Source organism: Caloenas nicobarica, chromosome Z, assembly GCF_036013445.1.
Source record: "Caloenas nicobarica isolate bCalNic1 chromosome Z, bCalNic1.hap1, whole genome shotgun sequence".
Taxonomy (NCBI): domain Eukaryota; kingdom Metazoa; phylum Chordata; class Aves; order Columbiformes; family Columbidae; genus Caloenas; species Caloenas nicobarica.
In genome coordinates, this window is record NC_088284.1 from 102,937,447 (window position 1) to 102,953,197 (window position 15,751).

The window sequence follows — 15,751 nt, forward strand, 5'->3', positions numbered from 1 at the left end:
TAAAAATCACAGAACTAATCTCCACTATGAAACAAGTATAAACTGTAAAGGTAACAACTGCTTTGATTTTACTAGCAAGTAAAGTTCCTTTAAAATATTCCTCCAATTTAAAAGCCCAAGAACTGTTTTCAAACAGTTTGTTGTTATATAGTTGATTGCAATTGCAATAAACAACATTCTTCAGACCCCGGTTTCCCTTCCAGAAGTGAAGAAATTCAAATTACAATGTACAGTGAAACCTGGGTAGAAAATTTTGAAACCGGAGATGGATGTTTAAAAATCCCAATTAGTATCTACAGTGTTTTTCCACAGTATTCTCACTGTCCTTCAATTTGCTGCTTAAGTACAAAGGTTCGTTGTCCTCATGACTACAACTCCTGTAAGCACATCCAGTCCACATCCAGCTCACCACCACTTCGCTCCTCCTGTTACGGTGTCACGATTCCCTCTCTTAATGCTTCTTTTCTTTATTATTATAATTCATATCACCACTCTTATTTCCTCCACAGGCAGGAGGTTATGTGCACAAGTACCTTTCAGTACTATATGAAGTACTTTTAGTCATTAGGAAAACAGTTATTTGTTTCTATTGATTGTCAAAGAATTTCCTTCATCAGTAACATGCCTGCTTTAGTAAAATATTCTCCTATCGAACTACAACAGCAGGAAAATAACTCCCTCTTCAGACAACTTGAAGGCATACTAGTGTAATGATCACACAATTTGATCAAGCCCAAAGGCCGCTCTGCTCTGCCAGGCTCCGTCTCTGGGCACCATCTAGTGGCTACCCCAAAAAAATAGTATTTTCCTGGTAAAGAGCACATACAGGTCTGCTTTTGAGAAAGGGAAGGGCAGGAAGAAAACAAGCCAAAGTGATCGACGTAATCACAAATCACGTTATAAGAGTAAAGATTCCACTTTCTATAAAATAACATTTCATTTTCAGTCTTTAGAAATATTCACTAACATATGAACAGTCATTAACTTTCTGAGTATTCAAATCAGTAATAAAATACACCCAGCTGTGTTAGGGAAAATTGATTATTTAGCCTATCTACATATATTTTTACAGTCTAAGAAGGTAAGACAAAATAATGTAACAAACATTTCAGAAAAAATTCTGTTTTGTTGGCAATGATGTGCACAATTTTCTGTTAAATGAACCAACATAATGCAGTAAGCTAGGAAAGGCCAGCTCTCAGTTCCACAGGGACTACATTTTTGTTAAATTGAAGTCATTGCACCTGGAAGGTGTAAAATTCTGCATGGACATAAGTGGTTCATGTACACACCAAAGTTTTAGAAACCTTGAACAACCTTCTTTCCAACAACGAGGTGCTGAGGCAGTTCATCCCTATGCTTCCTAGGGCAGTGAAAACACTTTTTATTTACTGATTGCAGATTCCTGCAAGGATACATATGGCTTCGTAAAAACACCAAATCACTCAAGTAGAACGTATGGCCAAAAGACTTACCCAGAATGACTTGAAGAAGGAGGCGGCAGGTCAGGTGTTAGAACATAAAGACAATTATTTTTTGGCAAGTGTAGAGTTTTTAAAACAGTCTGAGGGGAGAAAAATCATTATAAATATAAAACATTCACCAATTTTGACATATTATTTTTTTCTTTTGGTTATTGATACTTATTTACAATACCACCAAATATTTTGTTTCAAGATCTGCCTACTTTTAATTTAATAATATCCTTTTTGTAGATGGGCCATGTTACATATAACACAACACAAACAGAAGTGATTTGTCTCTATGTTTTTTGCAATGTTTTACTTTAAGAATTCTTCGTATGCCACCCAACACATCTAACACTGTTTGAAACTCACAATTCTTGCATTGTAATCCCCACCCACAGATGCTCAGTTTGAAACCCTGAATTCAGTTAACTGAATTACAGTTGAAAACTTACACTATCATCTACATCACCAGTCTTCCATCCTTTTAACAGCATTTTAGATGCAGGAATCTGAAGTTCATTTTCTAGAATATGTTTGATATCCCCTGAAGAGAAAAAAAAGAAAATAGATAAAATATCACACTTACCACTTTATTTCAGACAGTACTGACTTTTAGTTAAAAAGAAGTGCAAGGGAAAATTTACTAAGAAAACAGTTTTAGTTTAGTAACCCTTGTAACATACACTTCCAAACAGTGAAGGACAAATGAAGCTAAGAAAAAAGTCCCATAAAGCATGAACGATTGGAGAACCACATGAATATTGGATGATTTGGACATATATTTGAATAGTTCTACATTGCTTCTGCAAGACACACACATCTGCAGGTGCACACTATCTGGAGCAATGCACTTCATTGGCAATAAAGAGGATGGGTATTTTTGATAACCAATTCCATTCTCAATAATCCTTACTTAGAGAACTGGAGTGTTCATACAATTTGACTGCTCTGACAGCTTTTTAAACTTTTTGCACATTTTGATGCTCTCCTCTCCCTGTAGTTATTACAGTCATAAAGTAATTCAGGCTGGAGGGCACCTCAGGAGATCAGCTAGCCCAAGCCCTGCTCAAAGGTCTAATTAAGCCAGCTTTGTCAAGGATTTGTCCAGCTGACTCTTGAACATCTCTAAGGATGGAGGTTTAGCAGCTTCCTTAGGCAACCCATTCCAGTAGTTCACCCCTCACACAACTAAAGAAAAAAAAATTCCTTTTATCTAATAGAAATTTTCAATGTTGCTCATTGTGTCCATTGGTTCTCATCTTATTGTGCACCTTCAAAAAGGGTCTGGCTCCATCTTCTCTGTATCCTTCCATCAGGTAGTTGTAGACAGCAGTGAGGTCTCCATCTCTCCCCTTATCTTCCCCACGCTGAACAAATCCAGGTGTCTGTGCTTCTCCTCCTACATTGCCATGTGCTCCAGGCCCTTGAATATCTTGCTGGCCCCTGCAGAATGTCAACACCTTTCTTGTACTGAAGACCTCTAAATTGGACACGGTGCTCTACGTGCAATCTCACAAGTGCTGAATAGAGGGGAATAATTATTTCCCTGGATCCACTCCTAGATCCCTTTTCTACAAAGTTGCTTTCAAGCCCGTCAGTCCTCAGCCAGTTATCAGATGGGATAAATGGAGTTATCCTACCCCAGATGCAGGACTTCAACTTTGCTTTCACTGAACTCCATGAGGATCCTGTCAGCTCACTTCTCCAGGCTGTCCAGGTCCCACTAAACAGCAGCCTTGCCCTCCAGGAAATCAACCTCTTTCTCTGATGTGATACTCCCTGTGAGCATCCCAAGAGTGCTTTCCTCCTTAACAACCAGGTTTTTCATAAAGACAGTAAGAAACACTGGCCCCAGGATCAATCCAAGGGACATCCCTACACTAGTAACTGTTCACCAGTCAGACTTTGAGCCCAGCAGTCCAGGGAACTATCTATCTACCTTGTAAGCCCACTTATCCAGTCCTTATCTTAATAACATGACTATAAGAATATTGCAGCATTGTGCCAAAGGCCTTCCGAAAGTCAAAGTGACATTCACCATTCTCCCCTTCTCCACAGAGCCAGTCATCAAATCATGAAGGTCAAATGATGTTGATTAGACACAGTTTGCCCTTAGTAAATCCATGCTGGCTGTTCCAAATCATCTTCTTTTCTTTTCTGTGCTCAGAAAGGTCTTCCAGAAAGATTTTCTCCATAAACTTTACATGGACCAAGTTCAGCAATCATCACTGAACAGCAGGCTCCCATTTTCCTTAGCCTTTCTTTTCATGCTGATGTACTTACAGAAGCCCTTTTAATCCCTCAGTGTTTTCAGCTCCACCCAAGCTTTGGTCTTCCAAACTCCAAACCTGCATACTCTGGCAACATCTCTGTATTCCTCCTGGGTATCCCATCACTACCTTCCACAATCTGTGTACTTTTTCTCTGCATTTAGTCAGAAATTCCTTGTTGTTCTGTGCTCGCCTTCTGCAATGTTTGCTCCTCTTTCTGCAAGTTGGAAGGGACTGTTCTCGTGTTTTGAAGAGGTTGTCCTTGAAGAGCTACCAGCTCTCTTGGGCCCCTTTGCCCTCCAAGGCAGTCTCTCACAGGATCCTGCTGAGCAGATCCCCGAAAAAGCCAAAAATCTTCTTTCCTGAAGGCTACAGTTGAAATTCTATTTGCCTTGCTCACTCCTCTTCGGACTTCAAACACCAGGCCGTCCTCAATCTTTATATGCCAAGATACAGATCAAAGTTCTATACTGATTGCTTATGCCCTACAGCTTAATCATTTATAGCTGAAAGAAGTTACTAAGAAAACAAAAAATAAAGTATTACAGCCGCAAAATTCTGATTTGATCAGACTTTATATCTGCTTTGCACGGATGCAAATCAGAGCAGTGCAGCAGAAAACACGAAACGCTGATCAAGAATTCAAACCAATCACCACTAGGTGGCACCAGCCAATACCAAATCGAATGCTAAAAAGGCAACTCAAGATCAGGAGTTCCATTTCAAAATTTCATCCCAGACATAAGGCTGCAGCACTGAAAATTGTTTTGATAAACTATTTCTTCAAGTAGGTCCTTACTTTGATCTATATAGAGTCTTCACTAAAAATGAAAAACTAAAAAAATACTCTTCGTCCGCAGCAAAAGTAAATTAACTCACAGTTTGGGGAATATAAGCAATAGCATCCTCTGCAATCCTAACAATAGCATATTTCTTAAATACTGTTACAAAATGCATCAGTTTTAGGATAAAGACAATAAAACTTATAAAAGAAATTTAATTTGCACAAACAAGGCAAATAAAAATTCAAAAAGTAATGCAACAATAGTCTTCACACTGGAAAGAATTCCTCTAAATCTTGTCACTAATCCTACACAGGACGAGATGCCATACAGATTTGAAAAGGAAATGCCAAGATCAGCCGCTTATTAGTAGATTGCATCTACACTAATCCTACACCAAATTACGTTTTCATGCCTCAACTTAATCAGTAATCTCTGTTTTGTTTCTGAAGCAAGTTTATAAGAAAACTAGTTTTCAAAGTAAATACCTGATAGATCACTAACCTTTAAAATTGATTAGTTTTGGGGGTTTTTTTAAAGCTGCAAAGAGATTTTTAAATGGTTAGCAGCTGTGCAGGCTGCATTGTCTGAGGAATTTTTTCTTCTTTGACAGGTTTTGCTTTGCTTTGCCTTTTTTTAAGATTTAGATTGGGGAAGGTTGGGTCTTTTTTATTTGTTTTTGTGTTAACCATTTTACCACAACAGTTTTCATCTCATTTTTACAAATCCTTACCAACTGTGGAGCTGTCTTCAAGTACTACATCCACATTTCTGTCTCTGTACTCAACCCTGAAGTCGAGCATTCGAGGTTGTCTTTCCACTATTTGTCTAGATGGCACTACATGGCGAAATGCTGAGGATGAGGAAGGAGTTGAAGAAGCTGCTGTAGAATGACTTGTGGGGCCATACGCTGGTCCATGTAAAGTCTCTCCACCGTACTCACTGAAAGACACACAGATAAGAAGGTTTAAACAGAACAGCTTGATATGTTTAAATAAAAGCTAGCAAAGCAAAATCAACAGCATTATTCACTTACTGAGGTCCACAGCACAAACCTCTTGAATAAACTACACTGTCACATCTGAAAATAGTTTCATTAATAATTAGAAAATAATTTTCATATCAGCAATATTAACATTTCAGGGACACAGAAGTGTTACAGGAGAACAGCTTAGATGGCAAACAAGAATTTAAACCACTATTTCAGTCTAAAGTTCACTATGTGATGAATATCAGAATTTTCCTGAGAAGAAGGATTATTTCCTGTCCCAGGAGTCTGTGGCCATATAAAAATTGGCACCATGGCAACAACCACCTTTCTACATCATTGAGCTAGTATCACATGGAAATTAGAATAAGAAATAAAGCTTAAAATAGTGCATGTGTATTGGTATTTTCCAATACCAAATTAGTTGAAAACAGGTCAGATATGAAAATAGTTATGTATTTAAGGTAAACAAATTAAGATAATGGGGTATATATTGCAAAAATACCTAGAAGTACAATAGTAATGCAATGCTGAATTCTAGCTTGCCTTTTAATTCAAAATCCTGCCTCCTGGACATTCATATACGGATGTCTCCTTACCTGGCTCAAGGATACATCAGCATTACAGGTCAGAATAAACTGGGAAACCCTCACTACCCAGAAGCACTTCATCTTCCTCAGTGAGCCTCTCCATGGAAGTAGGATTAGAAAGGCAACAAAACATGACATTTCAGGAACATTATTCCAGGCCAAGAAAACTATCGTGTACAGAAATTAAATCTGGAAGGCAAAAAACTTCATAGGTAAAGCCTAGAGCTTTGCCTTGTAGATGTTCTTATCAGGAAGATTATCTGTCCTTGGCAGTTACAAGATATCATGATGGAGGATGCAACCTAAAAAAATGTATGCGCTGAAAGAACAGAAGCCGAGCAAAGAAAAATTCCATAGAATCATTTTGGTTGGAAGAGACCTTCAAGACCATTGAGTCCAACCGTTAACCTAACACTGGTACTAAACCATGTCCCTAAGAACCTCGTCTATGCATCTTTTAAACCCCTCCAGGGATGGTGACTCCACCACTGCCCTGGGCAGCCTGTTCCAATGCCTGAAAACCCCTTCTGTGAAGAAACATTTCCTAACATCCAATCTAAACCACCCCTGGTGCAACTTGAGGCCATTTCCTCTTGTCCTATCACTTGCTACTTGGGAGAAGAAACCAACCCCCTCCATGCTACAACCTTGCAGGCAGTTGCAGACAGCGATAAGGTCTCCCTCCTCAGCCTCCTTTTCTCCAGGCTGAACTCCCCAGCTCCCTCAGCCGCTCCCCATCACACTTGTGCTCCAGCCCCTCACCAGCTTTGTTGCCATCCTCTGAACTTGCTCCAGCACCTCAAGGTCTTTCTTGTAGTGAGGGACCCAGAACTGAACACAGGATTCGAGGTGCAGCCTCACCAGTCCCCAGCACAGTGGGACGGTCACTGCCCTGGTCCTGCTGGCCACACTAAGTGCTGATACAAGCCAGGATGCTGTTGGCCTTTTGGCCACCTGGGCACACTGCTGGCTCATGTTCAGCCAGCTGTCAATCAACACCCCCAGACCCTTTTCCTCCAGGCACTTTCCAGCCACTGTTCCCTGAGCCTGTAGCACTGCCTGGGGTTGTTATGACCCAAGTACAGGACCTGGCACTTGGCCTTGTTGAACCTCGTACAATTGGCCTCAGCCCAACGATCCAGCTGGTCCAAATCCCTCTGTATGGCCATCCCACCCTCCAGCAGATCAACACTCCCACCCAACTTGGTGTCATCTGCAAACTTACTAAGGGTGCACTCAATCCCCTCATCCAGATCATTGATAAAGAGATTAAACAGAACTGGCCCCAGTACTGAGCCGTGGGGACACCACTCGTGACCGGTCGCCAACTGGATTTGGCTCCGTTCACCACAAGACTTTGGGCCTGGCCATCCAGCCAGTTTATCACCCAACGAAGAGTGCACCCATCCATGAGCAGCAGGTTTCTCCAGGAGAATGCTGTGGGAAACACCGTCAAAGGCTTTATAACGTTTCAGACAGTATTTTGAATTCAGATAGTATTTTGAATATAAATGTTTTGAGGTCAGGACTTACTAATAGAGGTAGAAAGTGCTCAACACCACCAGGCCTTGATCTCAGATGGACTAGGCAGGCCTCATGTTAAATAAACATCTAGTAACTTTACTGAGCAAATAAGGTTTTATCCTGAATCAAAACCTGACTCTTCTTTAGTGATAACATTAGTAAGTATTGACAGAGATGCCAAAACACCACTTTACTTACATCATATATCTTTTTTCATCATTAAAATAAACTTTTTAAAATAGTATATTTAGTATTTTTCTAAACAGAATTTTAAGCACTATTTTATTGTCTTTCTCAAGTAGCTCAGTTCCCGTTCTGCTGTTTTCAACTGCCTCATCAGCACTTAGGAGCTCACACTTCAGTGACTTCAAGATATCCAGGTATCAGTACACAAGTCAAAATTTAATTCAGAAGCTGAAAGAAAACCAGTAAAGCCACTTTTAGAAGGGAACAACCTTACTTTATTTAACACAGTATCTACTGCCTGTAATTCAATTACCAAAAAAAGAAAAACCCACACTACAAAAATACAAACATTTTTGGCTGGGGAAAGGGAAGCATGGAATATCAATAACTTTAAAAATGCATAAGGAAAAAAAATAGTTAATCAGGAACATCTGTGGATTTGCCTTGTAAATTTTTAGGCCCTTGGGGGCAGGGGGTGGGGGGGGAAGTCCTGATACCTACCAAAATCCAGACTTGGTAAACAGACAACCCTGCGCATAATGACCCAACAACCAATTAATTAAAAATAAAAATTAACTAATTTGAATAAGTATTCGAGCTGGTCCTCCATCAATACAGGAAAAATTGAATGTCAAATCAGCTTTGCCAGGAATTGAATTTGCGGCTCTAGAAACTGCTTTAAAAGGAGAATGACATCATCTTCATAGGATTCGGGAACAAAAATCTAGCTATTATGCAGCATCATTCTCTGTGTGTACTACTTCAGCCTTCTGTGCTTACCTTTGTAGAATGCCGTTTTCTTGTGGTATTACACCATTTATAGCTGCCTGAAAAGAGAACACAGATTTTGAGTCAAGCATACAGATCAACAAAAATAAATCCGAACTTCTATAATACTCTATAAAGAGTGATTAGCTTGCTTTAAAATATGCCATTAAGTGTTCTCCATTCCATGAATATTCTTGGTAAACAACTTGGTCGTTGAAATACCTGCTTGAAATAAAAACCATGCCTAAGTGAAAATGAACACGAACTGAAGCTCAGGCTCCTAGATGTGTGTGATGGATTTCCCAGGTGGAATTGCATGGTTCATGCTCAGTAAATCTAACACTTTGTACACTTGGTACATACATATAGTGAACATACAGCTTTCAGATACATCGAGCTAACTGTGCACAGGCGAGGCTGCCAGACAGCATGTACATAGAAAATCTAGTATTTCTCAGAAGTATCAGACCTGCACAAACCTCTAAACCTGCACGTTGCAAGTGTGAGGTGTTCACGAATTGCTGGAGTCAGGGCAAACAGCTGCTCAACAGCAGACGTGCTCCATCACCCCCGCGCCTTCCCGACCACCCGCTGCTGCTCCCGCGCACAAATACCATCCAGCCTCATGTGCGAGGGAAGGACAGAAACGACCGCCCCCAAAATTCAAACAATCTTCAGGTAGAAAAGGAAATCTCTTTTAAGAAAAGTGTATGCAGTTAAATATGACCCCAGATCATCAGAATAAACAAAATGCTACTGGCAGGTGTGTAAGTACAAACCTGGCAAGCTGCATTCAGATTCGGTCTCATTTGAAATTACAGAGTTATTACCTATAAAAATATTCTAATGAATTCTATCTCATATTAAAATGCCTTATTTTAAAAGAGCCACAACATACTGCCATTGCAAGGTCAAAACCCTACTTCTGACAAAATTGTGTTCTCAGCCTATAACAGCATTGCTCCACTTTATGTTGCAGCAACTTTTAAGGCATTTATATCATATCTGATGCTATAGAAGTTTGTATAAACTTTGAAATTATATGTAAGTCAGGATGAGGGAAAAACTTGAAAAGCAAATAAGACTCTCGTCAACAGTATTTACAAGACAACTTATTTCAGCCGGCTTTATGCCACCAAAAAGTGTTTTAAAATCATCTATTGCTTGTTCTGATTTAAGAGGCAGTGAAAGTGGTACCACATGAGTTGGTGAAGACAACTTACACATTTTACTCCTCAGCTGATTAAACTTTGTTCTGACTATTGCTAGAAGATGTGGGAATAAAGACAGCAGAATCCTACCTCACTTCGGGCTTTTAATCCTAGCCCAGCAGTGGGCTGATGAGGTGGAACAGCACATGGGGAATAAGAAAGAGTTCAAAAAAAAAAAATCTAGAGAGGTGGGAAAAAACCAGACCTCCAAAGACTAATTCAATTTCTGCTCTTTGAAGATCTTTCTAATTACTATTGTGTTCACAGATATACATTTGCTAGGCTTAAGGGTGAGATTAAAGAGAGCTTGTAACATCCCACTAATGCAATTCATGCATTTCTACTACACGGCTTCTAAAATCCATTCTTACATGTCAGATATAGCAGACCTGTTGGCCAGAATACCTAGTGAATGAGTGTCTGGTCCCTGATGAAGAAGTAAATGCTGACTGACATTTAGAAGCTCATAGATTCCCTGGTATTCCAGGAGGATCAAGTCAAATACTGCAACTGGACTATGGACAGTCATCATCTACCAACACCATTTTTATAAATTGACATAAAACATGCACCTTAAGTGCTTAATAAACACAAATCTTGATATTGTCTAATTTTAAAATTTTTTGCTTTATTTTTCTGTGAATATATAAGCATGAATTTTTACCATTTCCATTAATATCTAAGGCTACATAAAGTCAAAAAGTATTTCTGCTGAACTCAGCTAAGTAACTATGATATTGCAATAAGACTTGTCACGTATTTAGACATAAACATTGCATAAATAATATTTCAAAAAGAAGACAAGGAAAAGGGTCACAGGTATCTGTAAGCTCCAGCAACTGCCCATAAGGCTGTATCAAATTACAGTGGAAACAAAGCTTCCTACCAGATCAGTTTTAAAATCAGTTTTTCCACCATACACAGCAATAATCGGTGGTTTCATGTTAACAACATGTCTCATTTATCATCCTTGTGGGTTTTGTAGTCATACATAGCTCTTGATCATGTTCATCTAATAAACCTCCAGGAAAAAGTAGGAGGTCTTGGTTTGTTTGGGTTTCTCTGGATTGGTTTCCCTACTCCATACTCTCCAGCAACATACATTCTATTCCTGTCAATCAACGGGTAAAGTTGGTTGAAAGACAAAAATATCCTTTATTTTGCATCTGTAGGATAGAGAGCAAATTCAGGGTTTTGTACCAACCAACCAACACTAATAATGATCTGCAACAGAATCTCTCTTTACCCTAAGAAGCTGCTTCAGCTATGAAGAAATATCGCACAACACGGCATTTCCACGCTGCATCTGTCAAAGCTCATGTCTCAGTCTCAGAGGATTAAGTCAGCCCAAACTTCTTCTAAGTCTAGTTAGAGGGGTTAAATATGATAGAGGCTCCAAGCTATTTTTTTTAAAACTGAATAACTCACTTGTTCACGTCCTCCGTTTTGTAAACTTGATGACATTTAAGGGGCACAGAAGTAAGAAAAAACAGCAGCAGAATTATGTACTTTTTTGATGGAAAGACCTCTATTAACCGCATAGTAAAAATAAAGAGTCTGTACACTGTTTGTTAAGCAAGATGGAAGACTAAAATTATGTAGATGGCAAATGGTAGCACTGCACATGTAGATATTGCATAAATATTAAATACCCATGTTCTTACAAGACATCTATATGTAGATCCTGCAAAGAAAATAAGAAAAGGGAACAACCATCTGCTTTAGGATTTCATAGGATGAAGGTTGTGACTATTAAAAAAAGAAAAAAGAAAAAAAGTTATTAAGGCAAGATCTATTCCAGGCTGTTCTTCTCCAATGTAAAGTCCCCTTTGAGAAAGGATCAGGTCTCTATGGTTAAGCAAACATTCGAAGATATTAAATTCTTTTGTCTTTCCAAACAGGGATCATTTGAGCATCAAAAACAGCCTGCGTGACTAATATACACTAGTTTAAAAGATGCATTACCCTTGAAACAATTTTTATGACAGGTGCAGTAAATCTATTTATGAGTTATTAAATATTAAGATACAACGTCTGGCTCAGAAAATTTCTTCAGCTCCTGATAACCTGTTGCTGTGAGTGCTACCAGGGAAGCAATCACTGCACGCTTGTGCTGTTCTCACACTGTGGAAATCCATGAGTGTCACTGCTGGATACTGGGCACCACAGCTTCAACAGGTATTTAACCTATTCTAATGCTAAGTGGAAAATTATAGGAGTTGTTTTGTTTTGGTTTTTTTCCAAAGCAAATAATTGTAGGTGTATCTCAGTGCTACCCATACACAAACTCCACTGTAACACTGCTCAAACTTGGAGCAGAGGAATAGAAGCAAGGACATAGCTATTGTTTCTATGATAATATTCAAACATTACCAGGCCTACAATTTATCTTAGGGAATTATAGGCCAAATTTAGTTATTCTTGATATATATGCTTTGGTTACGGATATTAGTCATATATCCAGGAATTGATATGATGTAATATTGGACCAATAAGTGCCAATTACAAAGGTTCAAAGTAGCAATGCTTTTTTGGGGTGTTCGTTTCAGCAGCAAGCTTCCAGTATCACAACATGTTAAACCTAACTTTGTTGTTTCCTGCAAACATAGGAAACAGTAAAGCAATAGGGTTAATAAAAGGTTACCAAGTTCATTAATAGTTTGGGCAACCCAGAAACTCTGTGGCATTCTACAAACAAACTGAAATTATTTAAGTGCCTAAAGAATGTTGTGAAGCAGACTGTGAAATAGAAAGCTTTTCCTCAAGGGAATATTAACTTAAATAGACTAGTCACTTCTGACTAGATGTGACCATCTTTTATGAGTACAAAACAGCGCTAGTGAGAAAAACAAAACACCACGTTTCTTAATAACCTGATGAAGCAACAATGTTGATGACTTCTCTCAAAAGACGCAATTACAGTAGTAACCATTTAAAAGCAATTAAGCAGATCTTACAGTGACTCTCATCCCAGGGGAATGAGTGTCCTATGAATAATTATGAATGTGGTATTTTAGACAGCACAAAACCTGAACTCCCGAGTTCAAAATACATGGTAGTTATCACTAAGTTTGAAAACGGACTAGACTTGCCTATCAGATTATTTAAAAACAGAAGTCTACATATAATGATTGTATAGTTAAACAAGGCGGGGAAATCCTTCCTCCTCATCAACTACAGATGGGAGGTTTTATTTCCAGTGATGTTTAGACGAATTATCTTAATATTTTAAAGCAGAGTCAGACAAAAGCACAGTTAAAGTCTTTTGCAATGGGTGCGGTGGGAGATCTTCCTCCATGGCCACCTCTTGCTTGCTCTCCTTCCCAATCTCCAGACCACACAACAGGTTTGGCTGTCAGATACAGACCCTACCCTAGATATAGATCCTTTAAAACTTTCCACATGCAAACCCCTACCCCAATGGAAAGCAAGAACAAGCAGGCTCTGGGATCACATACAGGAACTGCAGATTCTCCACAGGAAACGACCTGGGAATTTTGCATGAGTGAAACAAATCTCAGGAAGCACAAGAGAAGATCAGCTTTCCAAAATGCAGTATTAGAAACCACATCTCCAGGCAAAAGAAGAAATCAAGCTCAAGCAGCACGATGCTGGAAGAACAATCCTTTCAGAAGAAGAGGCAAGAGAGATGTAAATACCGTTCACACGTGAAAGCTGCACGAGTTTCATTGAGATAAATAACCGTATCAGCTTAATGCAACCAGTACTAGGTCAAGTTCAAATAATCTTACACAGAATTTTAAAAGCCTTATTTAGGTTTGACTGAATTCAGCAAGTAAGACCACTTCAGTCTACTTTATAAAGGCCACAGAGCTTTACATTTGTTGAGCTGAAAATTGAGAAGGTTTACATTAAACAAACACAACACACGAATGAGAAATAGACACAAGGTAATAGGAAATGCCAGAGTAGATGATTTAATCCAAAATCCAAAGATGTTCAACCAAACAGTATCAACTGCTTCAGAAAGTCATGGGGCATTTTGTCATGGGGCTCATTTGCTCACAGGGTATTTTCTTCCAACTCCCGATTTTCTGTAGGTCTGACACATTCAGATTTCTAGTAATTATATTTTGTTTGTTCTATTCCACTTAATGTAATAGCATCATAACCAACATATTTAATTATTTCTATGAAACTCAGTAAGAGCTTTATTTGATGGAAGGATTCATTTATTATAACTTTCAAAAAACTATATTCTTCTCCAAATGCTACAACTTGTAGATTTTACTTTTGGTTTTAAATGTCTGCTAAGCTGAAACAACAACAACTCTGCATTTTGTGTCTTTCCTGCTCATTTTGCCTTTTCTTCCTATTATATATTTAAAGTCTCCTTGATATTAAACCACAAATTCAGAAAGTTTACCTCACACTTTCTACATTACCAGAAGTAAAGACAGTCTTAGAGGAAGGGGTGCTGGTAGGTTTTAGGACTATATTTTGAAATACAGCCAAATGATGGTTGCTTTGACTTTTCACACTAAAAAAACCATAAAAATAATTAAAAAAACAACAACGGAAACCTATTTTAATATTTGACTGACCCTTTCAGCATTTACTCTTAAATTTATATCTCAGTCTGATTACACAAGTGAATATAACACCAAAACCTGCATACAAAACCTCACTATAGGAAAGATGGCGTGCAAGACAAACATATTGTGGTTTTGAGTTCTGTAGAATTAAAAAATGATAACTGTTACATTTTGGAAATATCAGTCAGTATTTATCTGTGCTATCAATCCATCTTGCTTGAGGATCACTCAAGATTTGTTGAATTTAAACAAACAACAGGGTTTTTTAAAAGCTAAAAGTGTAATGAAATATACTAGAAGACCCTCATTAAGCAATCTATAATACACAAGAAAAATTATTTCTTATATTTTGTATTTTATTATATATTTCCACAGCACCAAAAGGGTCACTTATACTACTCTGTTTACAATTGCAGTTCGATTGCAATTAATTCTACTCCTAATTTGGGCTAAATGTGACATTACCCCTGAAATACAATATTCTCACTCTAATTTTGTTGCTTTCACATTATAAATTGTTTATCCTAAAGATTTAAAATCCATGATTTTATCCGGTATTCAAACAAAATAAATGGATAATGAAACTCCACATGCTTTGTACAAGAGGCAGCTTTAAAAAAATAAGGAAACAAAACCCAAAACTGAACAAATGTTATCCAGAGAGGAAAAACAAATAATTAAATGATAAGGGATAAAGGAAAGCATTAGTGAGACAAAACATGTGTGAAAGCAATGAAAACGCAAAAGTGAATTTTAAATTGCTTCCAAACTATAAATCTGTGTGACAAAGGAACATACTTTTATATACAACAGTAAAGCAAAACAGGAGAAGCGCAGAGATTTATTAGTTCCTTTTGAGCACAGAGGTATTTCTCACAATGAAACTAACTGCAGGGTTCTGCTATATGCAAGTATTTCAGTAATAACAGCAAAGGTTTTGAAATAATGGTCCTCTAATAACTTTTTAGCAAATACTAATTTGGGCTTGTATTTTCAACAGAACTGATAATAACGGATAATGCCAGACATAGAGGTGTCAAAACATTTGTTCCGACCTCCTGATACAGTGATTCCAGAAAACCAGATAAAAAGTAAGACTACGGATAGACTTCTTTTGGGAACCGTTTACAACAATAAAAAAAGTAGAAAATTTGGGAATAAATACCAGAAGTTTTACTAACTGATGCTGACAAAAACCTACTGCAAGTATGAGTCAAACACTGCAGTCAATCTGGATTAATAAAATAAAAGTTTACTGAAATGGGCTGTAACACAATCACTTCTTTCTGCCCCAAGACACGGAGATTGTATTTTGAGATTCCCAAGTAAAGGAATGCGGCTCCTGTGCAGCTTTATGCAACTCTCAAAACTTGCCTGTTACTGGCAAGTCTGCAATGTGTTATTCTA

The 15,751-nt window shown here is 38.1% G+C and overlaps 1 protein-coding gene across 1 annotated transcript in view; it reads right to left on the minus strand.

The window, feature by feature from the left end:
• FAF1 (Fas associated factor 1) overlaps positions 1-15,751 on the minus strand; it is a 163,031-nt gene that overhangs the window by 119,261 nt on the left and 28,019 nt on the right. Inside the window, exons 3-6 of the mRNA XM_065657013.1 lie at positions 8,590-8,636; positions 5,255-5,463; positions 1,922-2,013; positions 1,476-1,564 (exon numbers count right to left, since the gene is read on the minus strand). Coding sequence (XP_065513085.1) covers positions 1,476-1,564; positions 1,922-2,013; positions 5,255-5,463; positions 8,590-8,636 — 437 coding nt within the window. The remainder of the gene's footprint in view (positions 1-1,475; positions 1,565-1,921; positions 2,014-5,254; positions 5,464-8,589; positions 8,637-15,751) is intronic.